Here is an 18,197-nt window from a genome sequence, read left to right as displayed (position 1 = left end):
GGAGAGCCAGGATGAAGAAGGGGGTGGAAAGCCGGCATGGAGAGCTGCGGGAGGCAGCCTGGCACTTTTTGTTTTCAGGAGAGAGGGGGAGTCCCGACTCAGGCTCCCTATCTTGGCCAAGGAATCATCCGTCAGGCAATCGATAGTATTTACTGAGTGCTTACTGTGTGCAGAGCACTGTACTAAGCTCCTGGGAGCATGGAAGAGAATTAGTAGAAGTGATCTTGGCCCTCAAGGAGCCTCCAGGCTAACGGGAACAGGGGAGCCAGGTGCTAAAATCAATTACTGGTTGGGAGAAGCAATTAATTGTAATGATATGTACATAAGCACTAGGGGGAGGGGACAGGAGGGGAGGGAGGGGTGACTATCCAATGCTCAAGTGTCAGGAGAGTGTTGAAGTGGCCACTGTGAGGGATGTATTCGTTCAGTTGTATTTACTGAATGCTTACTGTGTGCAGAGCACTGTACTAAGCACTTGGGAGAGTAAATATAACAATAAACGGACACAATCCCCGCCCACAACGAGCTAGGATGGGGAGATGGAAAAGGCTTCCTGGAGGGGATGAGATCTCAGAGAGGCTTTGAAGTTAGGGGGAGCCGAGGCTTGGGGGTTGGGGGGACGGCCCGACTTGTGACCTCAATAATAATGCTCGTGAAGCACTTAGTAGGTACCAAGCATTCACTGTGCTGAGCCCTGGGTTCAAGATAATCAGGTTGGACACAGTTCCTTGTCCAAAACGGGGCTCCCAGTCTAAGTAGGAGGGAGAACGGGCAGTCGAAGTAAGGGGGAGAGAATCCCCATTTTACAGACGAGGGAACTGAGGCCTAGAGAAGTTAAGCGACTTGTCCAAGGTCCCAAAGCAGGGAAGCTAAGGAGCTAGGATTAGAACCCAGGCCCCCTGACTCCCAGGACCAGGCTCTTTCATTTTTTTAAGGTATTTGCTAAGTGTTCACTACGTGCGGTATTTCAAGTACTAGGGTAGATACAAGGGAATGAGGCCGGACACAGTCCACGTCCCATATGGGACGTACAGTCTTAATCCCCATTTTACAGATGAGCACCCGTAGGGGCTCACTAAATGTCACTGCTACTGCCACCACAGGATGGTATTTTAAAGCCAATCACCTTTGTTTTAAGAAAGCGGTGCTGAAAACTTGGAGGATTAAAAGTTTTCCCCGATTCCTTCGCTCTCGGGTCCTCCACCCTTGCCGCCTGGCATCGTCCAGCCCGGCTGGCTGAGTTTCACATTGACCCACCCTCTCGGCCCCAAAACCAGCCTGTCCCCCCGATTTCCCTCAACTGTCCCTATCGACCCCCCTCACCCGTCGGCCCTGCCCCTGTCCCTCCTCAGCCTTGAGCTCCCAAACAGAGCCACGGTCCCCCTCCCCGCCATCCCTGAACAGTGACCCTCCTCAACCCTGGGCTTCCAGAATCCTCTCTCAGTCCCCCAGACAGAGACCCCAACCCTCCATCCCTGAGCATCCAGACGGAGCCCCCTCCTCGGCCCCCAGCATCTCGTGACGGGCAGCTCTGAGACTCAGCGCCCGGCGGGTAGGGGGGCGGAAGAAGAGGCAGCGGGAGAAGTCCCAAGCTCCCACCCGCCCCTGCCCCGGCGACGGGTCGGACGCAATTTGGTGCACTCGGCTCTCGTGACGCTGATGCCCCGGGGACGCCCAATGGCTCCCAACAGACCAGGACCCCCTGCGGCCCCATGGGACACGACCTCCCGGTCACCGAGCAACCCGGCACTCCCCAAGTCCTGCTCGTTCCGGGGATAAACATTGCTGAATTGTACTTTCCAAGCGCTTAGTACAGTGCTTTGCCCACAATAAGCGCTCAATAAATACGACTGAGCGAATGGATGAATGACTAAACATCGGCCTCAGAATGGCCAAGCCCCAGCCCTGGGCCTCCCCAAGGTTCACGACAGCGGCCCGGGCCCACATGTCCAAAGCACGAGGCCAACGCAACCCCTCTCGGCACACGCAGTCCCGTGCCTCCCGCTGCTCGCCGGAGCCCCTCCCTCCCCAGGATTTCCACTCCTGAGTCGAGGGCCCACACCGGGTAGGCTACAGGGCCGTGACCGGAGTGTCTCCGGGGGGGCCACGGCCACCAGGCTGGTCATCGTGTTGTTGTGTGGGGGTCCCCGATGTGCCCGACCCACAGTTTTTCTCTGGTGGCGCTGAGCACGACATTCAGCCCCTCACTCCAGAGCCGACGCTTCCCTCCCAGCCCCGGGCAAGCTCGGGCACCCTAACCGGTTCATGGCAAAAAGGGGCAACCCGCCAGAACTGAAAAACCAGACACGAAGGCATCCGGCCCTGGATCGGAACCACCAGGGGACAGGGTGGCCGTCCCCGCCACCCACCACCGAGGGCCTGAATGGGACCCGGGTCCGGAAGCCCTCCGGGCGGCCCCGAAGATGGGAGGGGACTTTTCGGCGGGCCCCGCAGGCTGGCCTACCTGGTCTGGAAGTGACGCTGCAGCTGGCAGCGCTGCAGCACCTGGGAGCAGTGCTCCGTGAATGGGCAGGTGACCAGCAGCTTGTCCAGGAGCTTGTGTACCAGGACGCTGGCCCTCCTGCAGCTCTGCAGCACCAGCGGCTTGCGGTCCACGGGGCAGAAGTCCCTCTCCAGCAGGAAGTTGGTGAGGCAGAGGGCGCAGTAGGTGTGGCCGCAGGGAGTGTCCAGGGGGTCCAGCAGAGCCTGCAGGCACACGTGGCAGATGAGGTCGTCGTCCACCTCCTCCGTGTAGCTGTAGAAGTGGTTCTCCTCTGGGGGGTGGCTCTGGCCGCAGACGACGCACAGGGGCTCCGGCTCCGGGCCGGACTCCTCCGGGCCGCTCATGCTCGGGGAGGGGGCGGGACGGGTGAGGACCACAGGGAGCCTACATCCGGCGGGGCAATTGTTGTATCCTGGGAGCTGGCGCCAAGCCTAGCAGAGAGAGAGAAATCTCTGAGCGGCTCCGGGTGAACTCCACCCACGTGATCGCAAGCTCCTTGGGGGCAGGGATCGTGTCTTACCGGGCCCAATGGGTTAGACTCTCCCAAGTGCTTAGTTCAGCGCTCTGCACGTGGTAAGCACTCAATACGTTCCACTGACTGACATAAGCAGCCGGGACATGGGGGGCGGGGGCTGGGGGGCCGAGGATGACGCCAGGCACCGGTCTCTTCAGCTGCAGGAAAAGGCACTGCCCACACAGTGAGTGCTGGGTTCCAATCCTGCTTCTGCTGTGACTCCCTGAGCCCTGTTTCCCCATCAATAAAATGGTGATAATCATGTCTGCTGCCTGACCTGGACATGTAGGAGGGGGAGACCATGACGAGATCTCTGGGGAGCCCCCAGGGGCCACAGAAGACGGGGCCCCCAGCCTCAAACCCTCTGTGGCTACTGATTTGTAGGCCAAGAATGCCAATCGGAGCAGGATGGACAAGGCCCAGTTGACCCTTTCACACCTCCCTCTGTGTTTCTTAACCCTCTTTCTTAGATATTCAGCTCTGCGAAGGCGGGGTCACCACGGCTAGAAACGACATCTTCCGGATGTTCAAATTCCACCGAAGGTGGGCGGCGGTGGGATGGATGGGGGTGGCGAGTCGTGGGAGGAGAGAGGCAGGGGTGACCGACAGAAGTTTTCTGTGTCCAGTCTTGACACCAAGATGCTTATGAGAGACGGGTACTTGGCAGATGGTCGAAAGCAAAATGCTAGCTTCTCCAAGAGACAGTTAATGAAGTCAGCCAAGATGTCACCACTTGACTCCGATCCCACCGCCTCCGGCCCCCTCATTCCTCATGGACAGTATCAGCAGCGGAAGGATAAGGACTGAGTGGCATCGGGAAGTGAATCTATTCTTTGGAGTCCTAAAAGGGGGGTTGGAGGAGGTGGAGGAGGAGCAGAAGGCGGGAAAGTAGGAGAGAGGGAGAGGAAAGGAGGGAGAGAGAGAGAGAGAGAGTAAGGGAGAGATGAGGAGTGAGGAGAAGGAGAGGGAGAGGAAAGAAAAAGGAGTGGGAAAGCATGGGGGTGGAGGAGAAGGGGGGTGAAGAAAGAGGGAAGGGAGAGAGGAGGAGCAGAAAAGGGAAGGAGGAGGAGGAGAAAGGGGGAAGGAGCGGTGGGGGGCCTCTCCGGGTGTGCTTTGTGGCAGCTCCAGCTATGGGTGCTGGATGTGCTCTGAGTCCTTGATAGCAGATTGCTGAGCTGTCAGAAAAGCCTAGTCTCCAGACCCCCCGGCCAGGAGATTATAGTTACATCTTAGCACTGTGCATATTAAAAACCCCTAACCAAGCTCCCCACTGGCCAGGCGGCTCTGACCTACCTCAACGACCACTGCCCTCCGGAGCCCCGCTCCCCCCCGGTCACACCCCTAATGGCCTGCCTGGTGCAAACCCCCCCTCCCGCACCCACCGGGGAAGGACGATCCCAAACCGAGGGGCAAGAGACAGTCTGGAGCCTGTGGAAGTCAGGATGCACCAAGCCCCGCTGCGGGCCGGAGGAGGCAGGCTCCAGGGAGGGAGGGGTTAAACTGAGCAGAGCAGCTTTGCTCCTGGGGTTTTTCCTTTCCAGCTGCTCTTCCCTGCTCCTGCCTCCCAGACTCTCCTTGCATCAAGATAAACGGGCCAGTGCATTTTCCACCACTACAGGCCTCAAAACCTACTGTGGGAGCATCCATTCTATTAGCTCAAGACCCTAAGGGTGGCCCCCGGCGAAATTTACTTTCTTCCTTGCATACTTTCTTTCTACAAGCTGCTCGGAGACAAAAAAAATAATCCATTTTACTGAGCAGGCAACCTGGGTTCTGCCTTGAGCCTCACACATCTGTGCCTTCTCGTGGACTGGAAGACTCTGGAGGGCAGTAAGTGCCCACTTGGCTGCCATCACGCTCTCCCCAGTGCTTAGTACAGCACTCGGCACGCCCGTGTACTGACCCTCTGCCCCGGAGCCGAACCATAAGGAAAACAACATAAGTGCTTTGAGGGCGAAGGTTAGGCGGACCCCCAACTTCCAGCCCAGAGACGCGGCATGGCCTAATGGAAGGAGGCCGGGCTTGGGAGTCAGGGGACCTGGGTTCTAATTCTACCCCTGCCAAATGCTTGCTGTGTGACCTTAGTCAAGTCACTTCACTTCTGTGCCTCAGTTCTCCTTTTCTCCCTCCTACTTAGACTGTGAGCCCCATGCGGGACAGGGACTCTGTCCAACCTAACTTGCATCTACCCCGGTGCTTAGAATAGTGTTTAACATAGAGTAAGTGCTTAACAATTATTAATAATAATATAAACAAGTTCCATATAAACATAGATTAATATATAAATATATATTTATATATAATCATATATAATCATATATATTATTGTATATATAAAAAGTGGGGGGGGGCGGAGGTGGCAGAGAAACCAGAGCCCGGATGGTGTGGGGAGGAGGGTCTGGGCTCTCGGCACTAGCCAATCATCCCTTCTTCCCCTCGTAGGGAGGACAGGAAGTTCACACTTGGCCAGCTCCGAAGAGGAAAAACCACCTAACTAAAGCCCCCAGCTCCTCGCGGTAGTGGATCTCTCCCAGATTGCTAGGGCTGGGGCCCAGGGAAGGGAGCCTGAGCAGAAAGGCCCCCCACTCCTGCTCCCCCTCACCCTCTGATCCCTGGATCTGGAAGTCCGCCCACAGGAAAGAGCACAAAATGAACCATACGCCCGTCGTGACCTGGAGGGGCTCGGCCTGTTGCAGTCCGAATTCCAACCCACACGGGGCCGGAGCTCGGCGGGAGGAGCCTCTGAAATCCCGGGCCGGGCCGCCTCTCGCCGACCACCGCGAACCCTCCGGTGCCGTTCTAGACGATCCCATCCTCGTGCTCTACGGAAATGCAGACTGTCAACGGGGTTTTAGCCAAGTCGCCCCGACACCATGACAAGCTAAGAGGAGGCTAATTACGACACGATGAAGGCTCGTCCCAGTTGCTCTCGGCCTGGAAGTCCTGGGCCACCACCACGACCGGCGAGGAGGTTAAAATGATGCGGGAACTACGGGAATCGCAGAAGAGGCGCTTCCGGGTGGCCGGCTTCGCCCACCAGGGTACATGGGGCGTGGTCCCTCTGGACAACCACGGGTGACATTCCCAATTGCTCGGCGCCACGGGCTGCAGGCTCGCAGTTGTCGGCAAAAGGCGGCAAATACTACTGTTGTCGTTATAGTCAGCGCTCAATAAATACGATTGACTAACGAATGTGAAACTATTTCTGGCCATTAGAGAAAGCTGCGATCAGTGGCCATGAAGACCGGGGATGGAGGGAAGAGAGGGAAAATGAGAGGCAGGGGAAGTGTGATCTAGTGAAGGGAGCAGAGGTCTGGGAGGCAGAGGAACCGAGCTCTGATCCCAGTTCTGCCTCTGGTCTGACGGGTGACCTCGGTCAGGTCATTTAACGTCTCTAGGCCTCAGTTTCTTCCTCTACCAAATGGGGCTAAGATCCCTGCCTTCCCTCCCTCTCGGATTGGAGTCCCGGGTGGGCCAGGAACTGCGTTAGACCTAAATATCTTGTATTTACCCCCAGCACTTAACACAGTGCTTGGCACACAGCAAGGGCTTAATAAACACCATCTTCATTATTTTGATTACGAGGAAGAGATAGAGGAGAGGGGGGAAGAGAAAATAAACTGAAGTGGAAACTTCAAAGCGTGTTTTTTTTTACCAAGAAAAAAAACCAAAAAACAGACGGCGCTTGAAAAATGTAAACGCTATTAAAATGGGGTTGAAATGGACAGGAAACCCGGAAAAGCAATGTGGAGAATGCTGAACGGGGAGGAGGCTCTCATCAGACAAGTCACTGGGAATCCTGAAAAAGCTCCTTCGTTTCCAAATGACCGCCGCCCCCTCCCACTCCGCAACAAAACTCCTTTGAGGCAACCTGAGAGGAACTCTCTCAAAGGAAGGAATGGGCACCGGAGATTCTGACTCGCAACATTTCCTGCGAGTACACCGAGGGGAGAACACCACCAGACCAATTCGCTTTCATCAAAAAAAGCCCCAGACCGAGGTAGCTCCGGAGAGGCTAAGAATTAGTCTTTTGCTTCTGCTCAATTCTTTCCCAAGTGCTTAGTACATTGTGCCCCGCTTGGCGGGCGCTCAGTATACACCATCCCCACTACTCCTACCGAATCGGCTTTGGTTCACCCCCAGAACCGAGCAGCTGCGATGGTTGAACTCGAAACTGCTCCCTCTTACCAGTGGGAGACTGAAACCGTCGCCGGGTAAATTATTTGCCGTTTTCTCTTGGATGGTGCGGTCGCCCCGTGCGCAACAGGGTGGGCTTCTAAAAGCCGGGGGGAGGGACCCCTTGGGCTTGAGCCGGGCTGGTGAATCCCACCGGTGAGGCCGATGGCATGGGAGGAGGGAGAACTGGGACGGCCGATCAGCCAGAGGGAGGCCCGGTCCTCCCCGCGTCACATCAGCAGTGAGAAATATGAGAAGCGGCAGGCCTAGTGGCAAGAACACGGGCTTGGGAGTCGGAGGACGTGGGTTCTAATCCCGGCTCTGCCACTTGTCTGCTGCGTGACCTTGGGTACGTCACTTCGCTTCTCCGTGACTCGGTCACCTCATCTGTAAGATGGGGATTAAGACGTGAGCCCCACGTGGGATAACCTGATTACCTTGTATCCACCCCAGCGATTAGAACAGTGCTTGACACGTAGTAAGCGCTTAACAATTACTATGATTATTATTATTATTATTATTAAATAAGGGTCCCTCCGGCCTGTCCCCCAACCACAGCACTAGGTCGGTCAGTGCACCTTGAAGAGAAGAAAATCATCCAGCAACAGGAAGTTCTGCAGAAAACCAGACCTAGGGCAGAGGCGCTGAGGACTGGAGAACAGAGGCCTGCTTGGACCTGGGTGGATCTTCTAAATAAAGGAGCTGTTTGTTGTTTGTGAGATGTGCTGTGGCTGGATTGATTATTCCGGGAGACACAGAACCCTCCCCAGCGGCCAGGAACACCGAGCGTGGCGGACGGGGACGGGACATCAAAAGAGCCCAGTCTGTCTGAGCGCTTGACACAATGGCCCTCTGTGGCTGGGCCGCGGAGGCCCTTTTGGCGAAGAGCGGGGCCTGCGTGGCGGCTAGCGTACTCGCCGGGTGCGTTCACAGAGGACGGTTTTGGCACCGGTCCCCCTCCGTGACACTGGGGGAAGGGGACGACGGCAGGGAGAGGGGCCCGGGGAGAGAGACGAGCCTGGGCTGGAGTGTCGGGGCCTTCCCCTGCCCTGGCAGGAGGGGTGCTTCTCAAGGGCCCCTGACTGATCCCCCTTTTGCCCCCAGCTCAAGTTCGATTCGGGAGTCGTATTGTACTCTCCCAAGTGCTTAGTACAGTGAATGAATCAGAGTGGACCCTGTTGACCCTCGTGAATTCCAGGCAAGTAGTCATCAGTGAGTCCAAGGACATCACATCGGGTACACGGTGTGAGGGTGCTCTGGACTGTGAGCTTCTCGAGGGCAGGGGACATGGGTCTTACTTCTGCCGTCCTCTCCCAAGCGCCCAGGACAGGGATCTGCATTCAGCCGGCGCTCAGCAGGGCCATTGGGACACGGACGGTTTGACGGATGAGCTCCATCTGGCTCAAGAATTTCTCCGGGAATTTCCCGGCCCCTCCCCACTTAGAACGCGGGAAGTAGCACGGCTTAGTGGATGGAGCAAGAGGGACCTGGGTTCCGAATACCGGCTCCACCACTGGTCTGCTGGGTGACCCTGGGCAAGTCATTTCACTTCTCTGTGCCTCAGTTCCCTCACCTGTAAAATGGGGATTCAGACCGTGAGCCCCACGTGGGACAGGGACTGTGTCCAACCCGACTGACTTGTATCTACACCAGCACTTAGTACAGGGCCTGGTACATCGTAAGCACCATAAAAAAAAAAAAAGACACAGAAAGAACACGGAATCAACCCGGGGCCAATATTTGATAAGTTCTTAATCAGTGCCAAACGCTGTTCTACGCATTGGGGGAAACATAATGTAAACAGATCGGACACAGTCCCCGCCCCACGTGGGGCTCACAATCTAAGGGGGAGGGAGAACAGGAGTTGCATCCCCATTTTACAGATGAGACTGACACACAGAGGGAGGAGGTGACTTACCCAGGAGCACAGAGCAGGCAAGTGGGGGAACCGGGACTAGAACCTGGCTCGCCTGAATCAGAGAGGAGAGGAGGGAAGGGGACAGGGAGGACGGGCAGAGGCAGGGATGCCCCAGGGGGTGATTTCGCCTATTCCAGCTGGCACTGCCCACTCCTCTCCTCCCGAGCCAGGTTCGAGGTGCCCTTGTGGCATCCCGGCTGGGGTGGAGCTGCTGTCCTTCGTGGGAGAGCTCAGTGTTGGGGCCCAGGGCGGAGGAATCCAATGAGTCATGTCCCTTTCTGTCCACCACAGGGAATCCAGGAGCTCCGGGCCACCTCCCTGCCCACGCTGTGCTCCCCAGCCCCTCGCCCTCGCTGCCCACAGGCCCACTACGCACAGCTCCGGCAGGGCCCAGCCAAGGGGGCTCGATCCCCTCCCTCTGTGCCCAAAGCCAAATCCCAGCTTAGGCCCGGCCCCGGCCAGAAATGTCCTGAGCCCGTCTGAGAGACCGCCGGGGAGCACGAGAAAACCGGGACCTGGACGAAGAGGAAGAGAGACAGAGACAGACGGAGAACGAGAGACAGAGATAGGCAGAGAACCCCACACCGAGAGACAGAAATCCACAGATACCCAGAGACGGATCCACAGACTGAGCCGGAGACCCACGGTGCAAATCAGATGCTGCTGGGGGGTGAGGAGGGGGATGTGTGGTATGGTGTGTATGCGTGTGTGTGTGTAACAACATGCCATTGTAGTAAGGTGCTGGATGACTCAGGGTTCCTGAGTGTTCGGGTGGGGGAGGCCGTCGTCCCCCGAGGGCCCCGTGCCTGGGCCGTCATCGAGGCGGAGCGCGGCAGTGAGGCAGCCCAGGGAACCCAGGCAGCAATGAAGCGCCCGCCCCACCCCATCCTGCCACTCGGGATCCCATGAAGCCATTAAAGAAAATTCTTCGACAGCCTCTGACAAACAGGACGACGGCATCCCACAGACGGGCGCCGCCCCCGGGCTGCAACCGCCCAGCCGCAGCGCGTGCCCGTCACGAGCCGGCACGGGGACCTGCTCTGGAATGAGCACGGACGGGAGGCACGTTCGAAGAAACGGGCGTGTGCCCGTCTCCCGACGGCTTCTCCCCCTCATTTCCCTCCTTCCCACCCCTTCCTCTGGTCCCTTCCCCTCTGCTGCCTCAGCCCCGGGTTTCCCGCTCCCATATCTCCCCCCAGACTCCTCCAGGCCACACCTCGGCAGGCCAGGCCAACTTGAGGGATTTCTGTCCAGCTTCCTCTCCCACCGGTTGGCATCGCCATTCCCGGCTTCCCAGGCCCACGGTCGGGCCCCGCAGCCTCCCGGCCTCCCTCGTGGCCTGGCCCCGGCTCCCATAGCCGCTCGGCCAGAGCCCTGCCTTTTCCGCTCGGCGCGCCCGGCGGCCTAGCCCGGTCTGGCCGGACCCTTCCATCCCCCATGCCTCCTCCGCCCTCGGCGCCCTGCGCCCTCCGCCGGCCCTGCCTCTGCCCGCTCTGCCAGTATCTGCCCACGGGCAGGTGGTGCTCCGCAGAGTGGTGCCCACGGGGCAGGAGCCAAGACAACCAGCGGTCTAGACCATCCTCCGGGGACCCACCCTGACAGACAAGGACGGGGTTCACACCCAACCCGGGATGCCGTCGCCCACCTCCCGGAGCAAAGACGACCTCTCGAAATCAGACAGCAAAAAGAGAACTGGATAGAAATATGGGCTCGCCTGCTGTGTGACTTTGGGCAAGGCACATCCCCCGCAGGACTCAATATGCCCATCTGTAAAATGGGAAGGAGACACCTGCCCTTCCTTCTCTCTTAGGTAAACCAGCCGATGCCATCTTCGCCTTCCACCTCGTCTATCCTCCTGAGTCTAGGACACCTCTACTTGTTTTTGACGACACCTCAAGCTCCACGTGCCCCAAACTGAACTCTCCATCTTCCGTCCCAAGCCCTCTCCTCCCCCAGACTTTCTTATCGGTGTTGACACCACCACCGTCCTCCATGTCCCAAGCCCAAAACTTTGACATTATCTTGACTCCTCTTTGTGGGCTCTATCTTCATCTACCTCCAGAATTTTTTTTTATGCTGTTTAAGTGCTCACTGTGTGCCCAGCACCGTTGTAAGCAGCGGGGTAGATACAAGGTAATCAGGTTGGACACAGTCCCTGTCCCACATGGGGCTCAAACTCTTAATCCCCATTTTACAGATGAGGTAACTGGGGCCCAGAGAAGTGAAGGCACCCACTCAAGGTCACACGGCAGACATGTGGAGGAGCTAGGATTAGAACCCATGACCTTCTGACTCCCTCCCCTTGCTCTATCCACTAAGCCACGCTACTTCTTCCACCCCTTTCTCTCCATTCAAAATTGCCACCACGCTGGTCGTATCCTATCTCGACTACTACATCGGCCTCTTCACCGACCCCCTCGCCTCCGGCCTCACCCCTCTCCTGTCCGAATTTCACTCTGCCGCCTGGATCACTTGTCTAAATTACGATTCTTTGCACATCTCCCCACCCTTTAAAATCCTCTCGTGGCCCGCCCACCCATTTCTGCATCAAACCAAAACTCCCGACCATCACCGAGTGTCCTCAATCAGCTCTCCCGCTCCTACCTAACTTCACTCCTCTCCCACTCCACCCCAGACAGCACGTCCGGAGAAGCGGCGAGGCCTAACGGACAGAGCCCGGCTTGGGAGTCAGAAGGACCTGGGTTCTAATCGCTGCTACTCCACTTGTCTGCTGTGTGACCTTAGGGAAGTCACTTAACTTCTCTGTGCCTCAGTTCCCTCATCTGTAAAATGGGGATTTAGACTGTGAGTCCTGTGTAGCACAGGGACTGTGTCCAACTTCATTTTAATCTACCCCTGCGCTTAGCAACAAGGCCTGGTGGCAAGAGCACAGGCCTGAGAGTCGGAGGACCTGGGTTCTAATGCTGGCTCCACCACTTTATCAACCTATTAATCATATTTCTTGAGCGCTTACTGTGTGCAGAGCACTGAACTAAGTGCTTGGGAGAGTGCAGTATAACCATATAATAGAAACATTCCCTGCCCACAGTGAACTTAAAGTCTAGAGGTTACAGTCTAAATGATTGCAATCTAGCACTTGGCCTGCTCTGTGAACTTGGGCAAATCATGTGACTTCTCTGTGCCTCAGTTTCTTCATCTGTAAAATGGAGATTCAATTCCTGTTCTCCCTCCTTCTTAAACTGTGAGACCCACGTGGGACACGGGACTGGGTCCAACCCGATTTGCTTGTATCCACCCCAGTGCTTAGTACAGTGCCTGGCACACAGTAAGCACTTAACAAATCCCATCATTATTAGCCTTTATTTTTATTTATTTATTTTAATAATTTTTGGATCTATATTTAGTTTCATTTATTTTAGTGTCTGTCTCCTCCACTAGGCTGTAAATTCCTTGAGGGCAGGGAATAGTGTCTGCTAGACTGTACTCTCCCAGGTGCTTAGTACAGTTTCCTGCACCTGCACTCAATAAATACCACCGACTGAATACAGATTCCCTCTAGACCGAAAGCTCACTGTGAGCAGGGAACATGTCTTCCAACTCTGTTGGGCATGGGCTATCACATACCCACTTCAGTGATTAGCACATAATCAGTGCTTAATAAGAACCATGATAACAACTCTTATTCTCCAGAGAGATCTATCCCCACACTGATCTGGCGTGGAGGAGCCAGTGATTTTTGCAAAAGGTCACTCGCACCTCCCCCCGAAGCTCCCCACATCCAGACCAGCCCCGATAGGCATGACCTGCTTCAGAGACAGAGACAGACACCCCGAGCCCAACGCTAATGACTTGCAGTTATAAAAGCAGTAACGATTGTTAGCCTGTTTCCACCTCCATTCCCCAAATGTCCTCTCCCATTCTGGCCTCTCTGACCCATCTCTACCCGGCAGCGGGGCCCGGCCGCAGGGAGCCGCCCTCCGGCCCGGACGGTCCCGCTGGTCAGCCACGGAAATACAGAGGTCGAGAGGCCCCGTGGGATAAGCGTGATTCCAGATTCTCGGTTTTAGGGAGCGCTACAGGTGACCCAGAAGGCTTTTTTTTTTTCGTTTCCCCTTCTGACGACCCAGTCTGAGCCCTTGGGCCCGTTCCTCCCACTCCAGAAAAGGACCAGAAGTGAGCAGAGCATCTAGGGGCCTGGGAGAGTGATGGGTGACACAGTTGGGGCTGATTTGGGGTGACTAGTAGACTGCTCCAGTGTCTGCTCGTTTGCTTCAGCAGGGATGAAAACAATAGCAAAACTGCAACAAGTGGCTTCCAGGGTCAAATCTCAGCAAAGCAGCAGGGGAGAGAGCCGTAGGACGCAGATCCTGACTGGGGCAACCTTCCCAAAGTTTTCGGCTGCCCCGTCCCCAGGGCCTGGGGCTCCTAGAGCTGGCAGTCGGCCAGCGGGACCCGGTCACCTTGGGTTTGGGCCTGAGGCCGGCCCACTACTGCTGCGCAAACCGGATAAAGGAAGTGGAAATGGACCCCGGAGGTACAGTTACCTACACCAAGTCGGCCGGCAGCGGAACGACAAGCTAAGCCGCTGATCTGCTCCTGACAAGCCACGGAACAGGGTTCCGTGCAGGTGATTTAGAGTCGGCCCCCTGGCCCGGGGCGAGGAGGACACCCTCCCAGAGGTTCGAGAATTCCAACCGAGCACCGAGAGCGGCACGCCAGGCTACGGCCAGCTCCGGACCCCCCCGACGGCCACGCTGGGAACGCCAGAAGGACTGGAGGGGCTCTGAGGAGGCGGCACGGGGCACCTCAGAACGATCGGCAGAGGGGGAACGGGCCCGCTTTCCGCAGAGGCCATCAGCTCAGCGATAGCAGAAACCTGGGCATGCCAAATCAGCTCACAGCCCCTGCCTGAAAGCCAGTCCCAGCTGGCAAGGAGAGGAGAATCTGCTAAGACCGGACGGCCGGCTGCCCTCGGAAAGGAGAGCCGGATTAATGATTGCCCAAAACAGGCTGGCAGGGGCACGGTCAAACTTCCTTGTAGCCGGCACCACTCCCAAGAACCAGCCCTCCCCAGCTGCCTCTTCCAAGTGGCCCTCCCTGACTCAGCCCCGGGGTCGGCTTCCCTCGCCCGGTCCGGCGAGCGGGCTCTGGCACCGGGAGGAAAGAATAAACCGAGTTCCGACTCACCTCCTCAGGTGTCCCAGGCCACACTGGAGCGGACGGTGGCGAACCTCATCGCTTATATATGCAAATCGATGGGCCGGCCCTCCCTCTCCTTCCTCCGTCCACTGACGTGCCCGGCCGGTCAGCCCTCGGTCCGCAGGTGTCTGTAGGCAGGAGAATTGTATTGGCGGTTGGGAGCAGGAAACGTGTGACATCACAACGGCCCGGGAAGCCAATCTTCATTGCTCAGACCTTAGCGATCGAAACATTCAACGAGTCCCGCCCTGCACCTGCCCGTCACCACCTAGGCCGGCAGGTAAGCCGAGTGCCTGCAAATTAGACAGACCGATTGCCAGGGTTAATGGACTTTTATTTTCTTCCTGCATGACCCCCTTTACCGCCTTCATTTTTCTAGTGCATTTTTTTCCCCCTCTCTGAGCGCCTACTGCGGAACTGCCAGAAGAAGTTTAAACACCCACCCAGGCAGGGGTGAGGCTCATGAAAGCGGTGGGGTCGAGAGAGGGTGGGTTGGTTAGCGAAGCTGGGCGGCCTGGCGGTGAGAGCTCGGGCCTGGGAGTCAGAGGACCCCGTGTTCTAATCCCAGCTCTACCGCGTGTGTGCTGTGTGGTCTCGGGCAAGTCACTTCACTTCTCTGTGCTTCTGTTACCTCATCTGTAAGACGGGGATCGAGACTGTGAACCCCAGACGGGACTGTGTCCAACCTGATTTGCCTGTATATAGTTAAGCACTTAACAAATATCACAATCATCATTATTATCAAAGACGTTCTTCCTCCTACTTAAAGTGGGAACCCCATGTAAGACCTGATTATCTGGCGCTCGGCGCAAAGTACGGGCTAAACAAATACCACTCATTATTATTACTTGTTGGCAATTAATCCTCAAATTTCCACCTTTAATGGCAACAGTTTGAGGAATCCTCCTATCAGAAACCGAAGTAATGAAAATACCCAACTGGCTTCTTTTCGATCACCTCTCCATCTCTCCCAATCCACTGCGAATCTTCCCTGAGCACCTGCCGTGTTCAGAGCACTACAGACGTTGGCTAAACTGAAGCAGAGTTTTCAAACATTTCAGGCATTCCTGGGTTGTTGTTACCACACTGGCTAGACCCGGGTCACGGTGCAGCTACCAGGCTTTATAGCCCCGCAATTAGAGTCATTTAGATGATTCAGATTAGAATGAGATTAATAATGACAGTAATGTAGTCCATAGTGCCAGTTGTGGGGGCGTCAGGAATCATTATTTCTATTTCTAGCCCGCTCCGGGCCCTCGGGGGAGGAGGGCCCGGTGCCTTGGCTTCTCCCAGGGGGGAAACGAGAATAAGCCACCAGGATTTTACTGGTCTGCACTGTGGTGGCCGGAGATGTTAGAGACGCCTCAGTGTTTGTTTAACCCTTTAGGAGCTGCGGGCCTGAAATGTAAACAAGCAATGCCTCATCGCTGGCGATCCTTTTCAAATGCCTGACAGTTTTACGGCCCCGTCTTATCTCCCGGATCCATCTCCGGGCCAAGCCCCAGAACGGACACGGGCCACGGGGTCTAAAAGGGGTGACGGGTTGGAAGGGCGGGGACGAGCCGTCACCTCGTCATCCTTGGGGGCAGGGGAATGGCCTGGATCCGCCAAACTAAATCTCTTCCCCTCTTCAAATCCCTGTTGAGAGCTCACCGCCTCCAGGAGGCCTTCCCAGATTGAGCCTCCCTTTCCTCCTGCTCCTCCTCCCCTCCCCATCGCCCCGACTCCCTCCCTGTGCTCTACCCCCTTCCTCTCCCCACAGCACTTGTATATATTCGTATATATTTATTTGATTAATGGTGTGCATTTATCTACGGTTCTATTTATCAATTTTGATGCTATCGACGCCTGTCTACTTGTTTTGTTTTATTGTCTGTCTCCCTCTTCTAGACTGTGAGCCCGTTGTTGGGGTAGGGATCGTGTCTCTCTGTTGCCGAATTGTACTTTCCAAGCGCTTAGAGAAGCAGCGTGGCTCAGTGGCAAGAGCTCGGGTTTGGGACTCGGAGGTCGTGGGTTCTAATCCCAGTTCCGCCCCCAGCTGTGTGACTTTGGGCAACTCACATCACTTCTCTGGGCCTCAGCTCCCTCATCTGTAAAATGGGGATGAAGACTGTGAGCCCCACGTGGGACAACCCGATCACCTTGTATCTCCTCCCGTGTTTAGAACAGTGCTTTGCACATAGTAAGTGCTTTAAAAAGCAGCTTTAACAAAAAAGCTTTAACAAGCTTTTTAGAGCAGCGAGGCTTAGTGGAAAGTGCCCGGGCTTGGGAGTCAGAGGTCGTGGATTCTAATCCCGGCTCTGCCACTTATCAGCTGTGTGACTTTGGGCAAGTCACTTCACTTCTCTTTGCCTCAGTTCCTTCATCTGGCAAGGGGAGGTGAGGACTGTGAGCCTCACGTGGGACAACCTGATGACCCTGTCTCTACCCCAGAGTTCATCTGACCTGTCCCAAGAGCCACGTTCATCCAGGGGAACGAAGCGTCAGAGCAGAGCCCTGGAGCGTGAAGCAGTGACCTCCCCAAGCTGAGTGCAGCTTCTCCGCTGCCGGCAGCCTGATATTCATGGAATCAAAGCAGCTCCCCAGCTCCCCGAGCAAACACAATTCGGGCCAATTCCTCCAGAAAATGAGCCGCCTGACCCTGAAGGGGAGGACGATGGACAGGGAGGGGCCGCGGAATTGGCGCTGACCTCCCTTGGCCCCACGCCGCCATTTCGGAGGCCCTCCCCAAGCAGGGCCGGACGGTCTGAAGCCCGTCCTAGCTCCGGCTCTCAGCATCCCTCAGTCCGAGGCCTGTCCTGGCTCCAGATCCCAGCCTCCCCTGTCCCCGGTCTGTCCCGCCCTGGCTCCAGTTCTCAGCATCCTCCGATCCTAGACCTGACCTGGTTCCAGTTCTCGGCCTCCCCTGTCCGCGGCCTGTCCCGTCCCGGCTCCAGCTCCCAGCATCCCCCCACCCCGCCAGCCCTCGGAGGAACAGGAGAAATGCTAACCGGCGCCAGAGGGTCGGCGGGGTGTGGTAATCGCCCCAGACTCACAGGCTTCCTCTCTCCTTCCAGGCCGAGCCCGGCCAACTTTTGGAGACAGCGTCCCACAGGTCAGAGTTCACAGCCGCTTTTCACCAGGGGTCCTGGGGAAGTTCTCAGCAGGGCTCGTGGAGGGAAAGCTCGGCCGGCATCAGGGACATCCGTGGCGGCAGCAAAGCTGGGTTTTCTAGGTGGGGAAGGGACCATCCGCTTAGAAGGGGTTGCTGGGGTAGAAGGCCGGGGTGTCGGGGGCGAGCCGTGCCAGTGGGGCCGCCTTCACAAACGCTGCCAGGGGTCAGAAGTGTGTGAAAGCTTTGGACCTCAGGCCAAAATGGAGAGCGCAGGTCCAGAGGAAGAGCCGGGGGGTCTCATTCGGGCACGCCTTCCAGGGCCGGGCGAGGCCCAGAGAAGAAAGGAGATGGATTTCCCGGGGCGGATGGAGTCTGGGGTGGAGAATATCAGAGCCGGACAACCCTCCCCAGACCCGTCCGGACGGGACCTTGGAAGAGGTTGGTCCGAGCTGCCTGTGGAGACAAACTTGCTCGTCGTTGCAAAATAGCTAAGCCTCCTCCCTCCTTGGTTGGTCAATGGACCCAGAGTATCTCCTGGAGACCCAGCACAGTTCTCTCCCCCTGAGCTGAGCACGAGAGGGGTCAGCTTTCACGTGAAGGAACTGGGGTTCAGGGTCTTTGACGATGATGTGAAATCCTTCCCTCCAGGGTGACTCTCCCACTACTCCCTGAGGAGCGGGGGCCACAGAAAGGGTTTGCCAACTTAGCAACATGCCAATGGTCTCTGTTAGCACAGGGCATTGGCCCATCCGCCCGGCCCTGATTTTACCTTAATAAATACCACTGCTCCTGCTGCTGCCGCCTCCTTTTTTTTTTAAAAAAAAGGTCTTCG

The 18,197-nt window shown here is 56.7% G+C and overlaps 1 protein-coding gene across 1 annotated transcript in view; it reads right to left on the bottom strand.

Annotated features, from left to right (window-relative positions):
• The window catches only part of LNX1 (ligand of numb-protein X 1), a 38,198-nt gene extending 20,722 nt beyond the window's left edge, over positions 1–17,476 (bottom strand). The window contains exons 1-3 of the mRNA XM_039913746.1: positions 17,262–17,476; positions 14,260–14,399; positions 2,465–2,934 (exon numbers count right to left, since the gene is read on the bottom strand). Of these exons, the coding sequence (XP_039769680.1) occupies positions 2,465–2,847 (383 nt within the window). The 5' untranslated portion in view covers positions 2,848–2,934; positions 14,260–14,399; positions 17,262–17,476. The remainder of the gene's footprint in view (positions 1–2,464; positions 2,935–14,259; positions 14,400–17,261) is intronic.
• Between the last annotated feature and the right edge of the window lie 721 nt (positions 17,477–18,197).

Source organism: Ornithorhynchus anatinus, chromosome 12 (assembly GCF_004115215.2).
Source record: "Ornithorhynchus anatinus isolate Pmale09 chromosome 12, mOrnAna1.pri.v4, whole genome shotgun sequence".
NCBI classification, from domain to species: domain Eukaryota; kingdom Metazoa; phylum Chordata; class Mammalia; order Monotremata; family Ornithorhynchidae; genus Ornithorhynchus; species Ornithorhynchus anatinus.
Note: the sequence above shows the minus strand (reverse complement) of the source record. Positions and strands in the feature narration are given on the sequence as shown.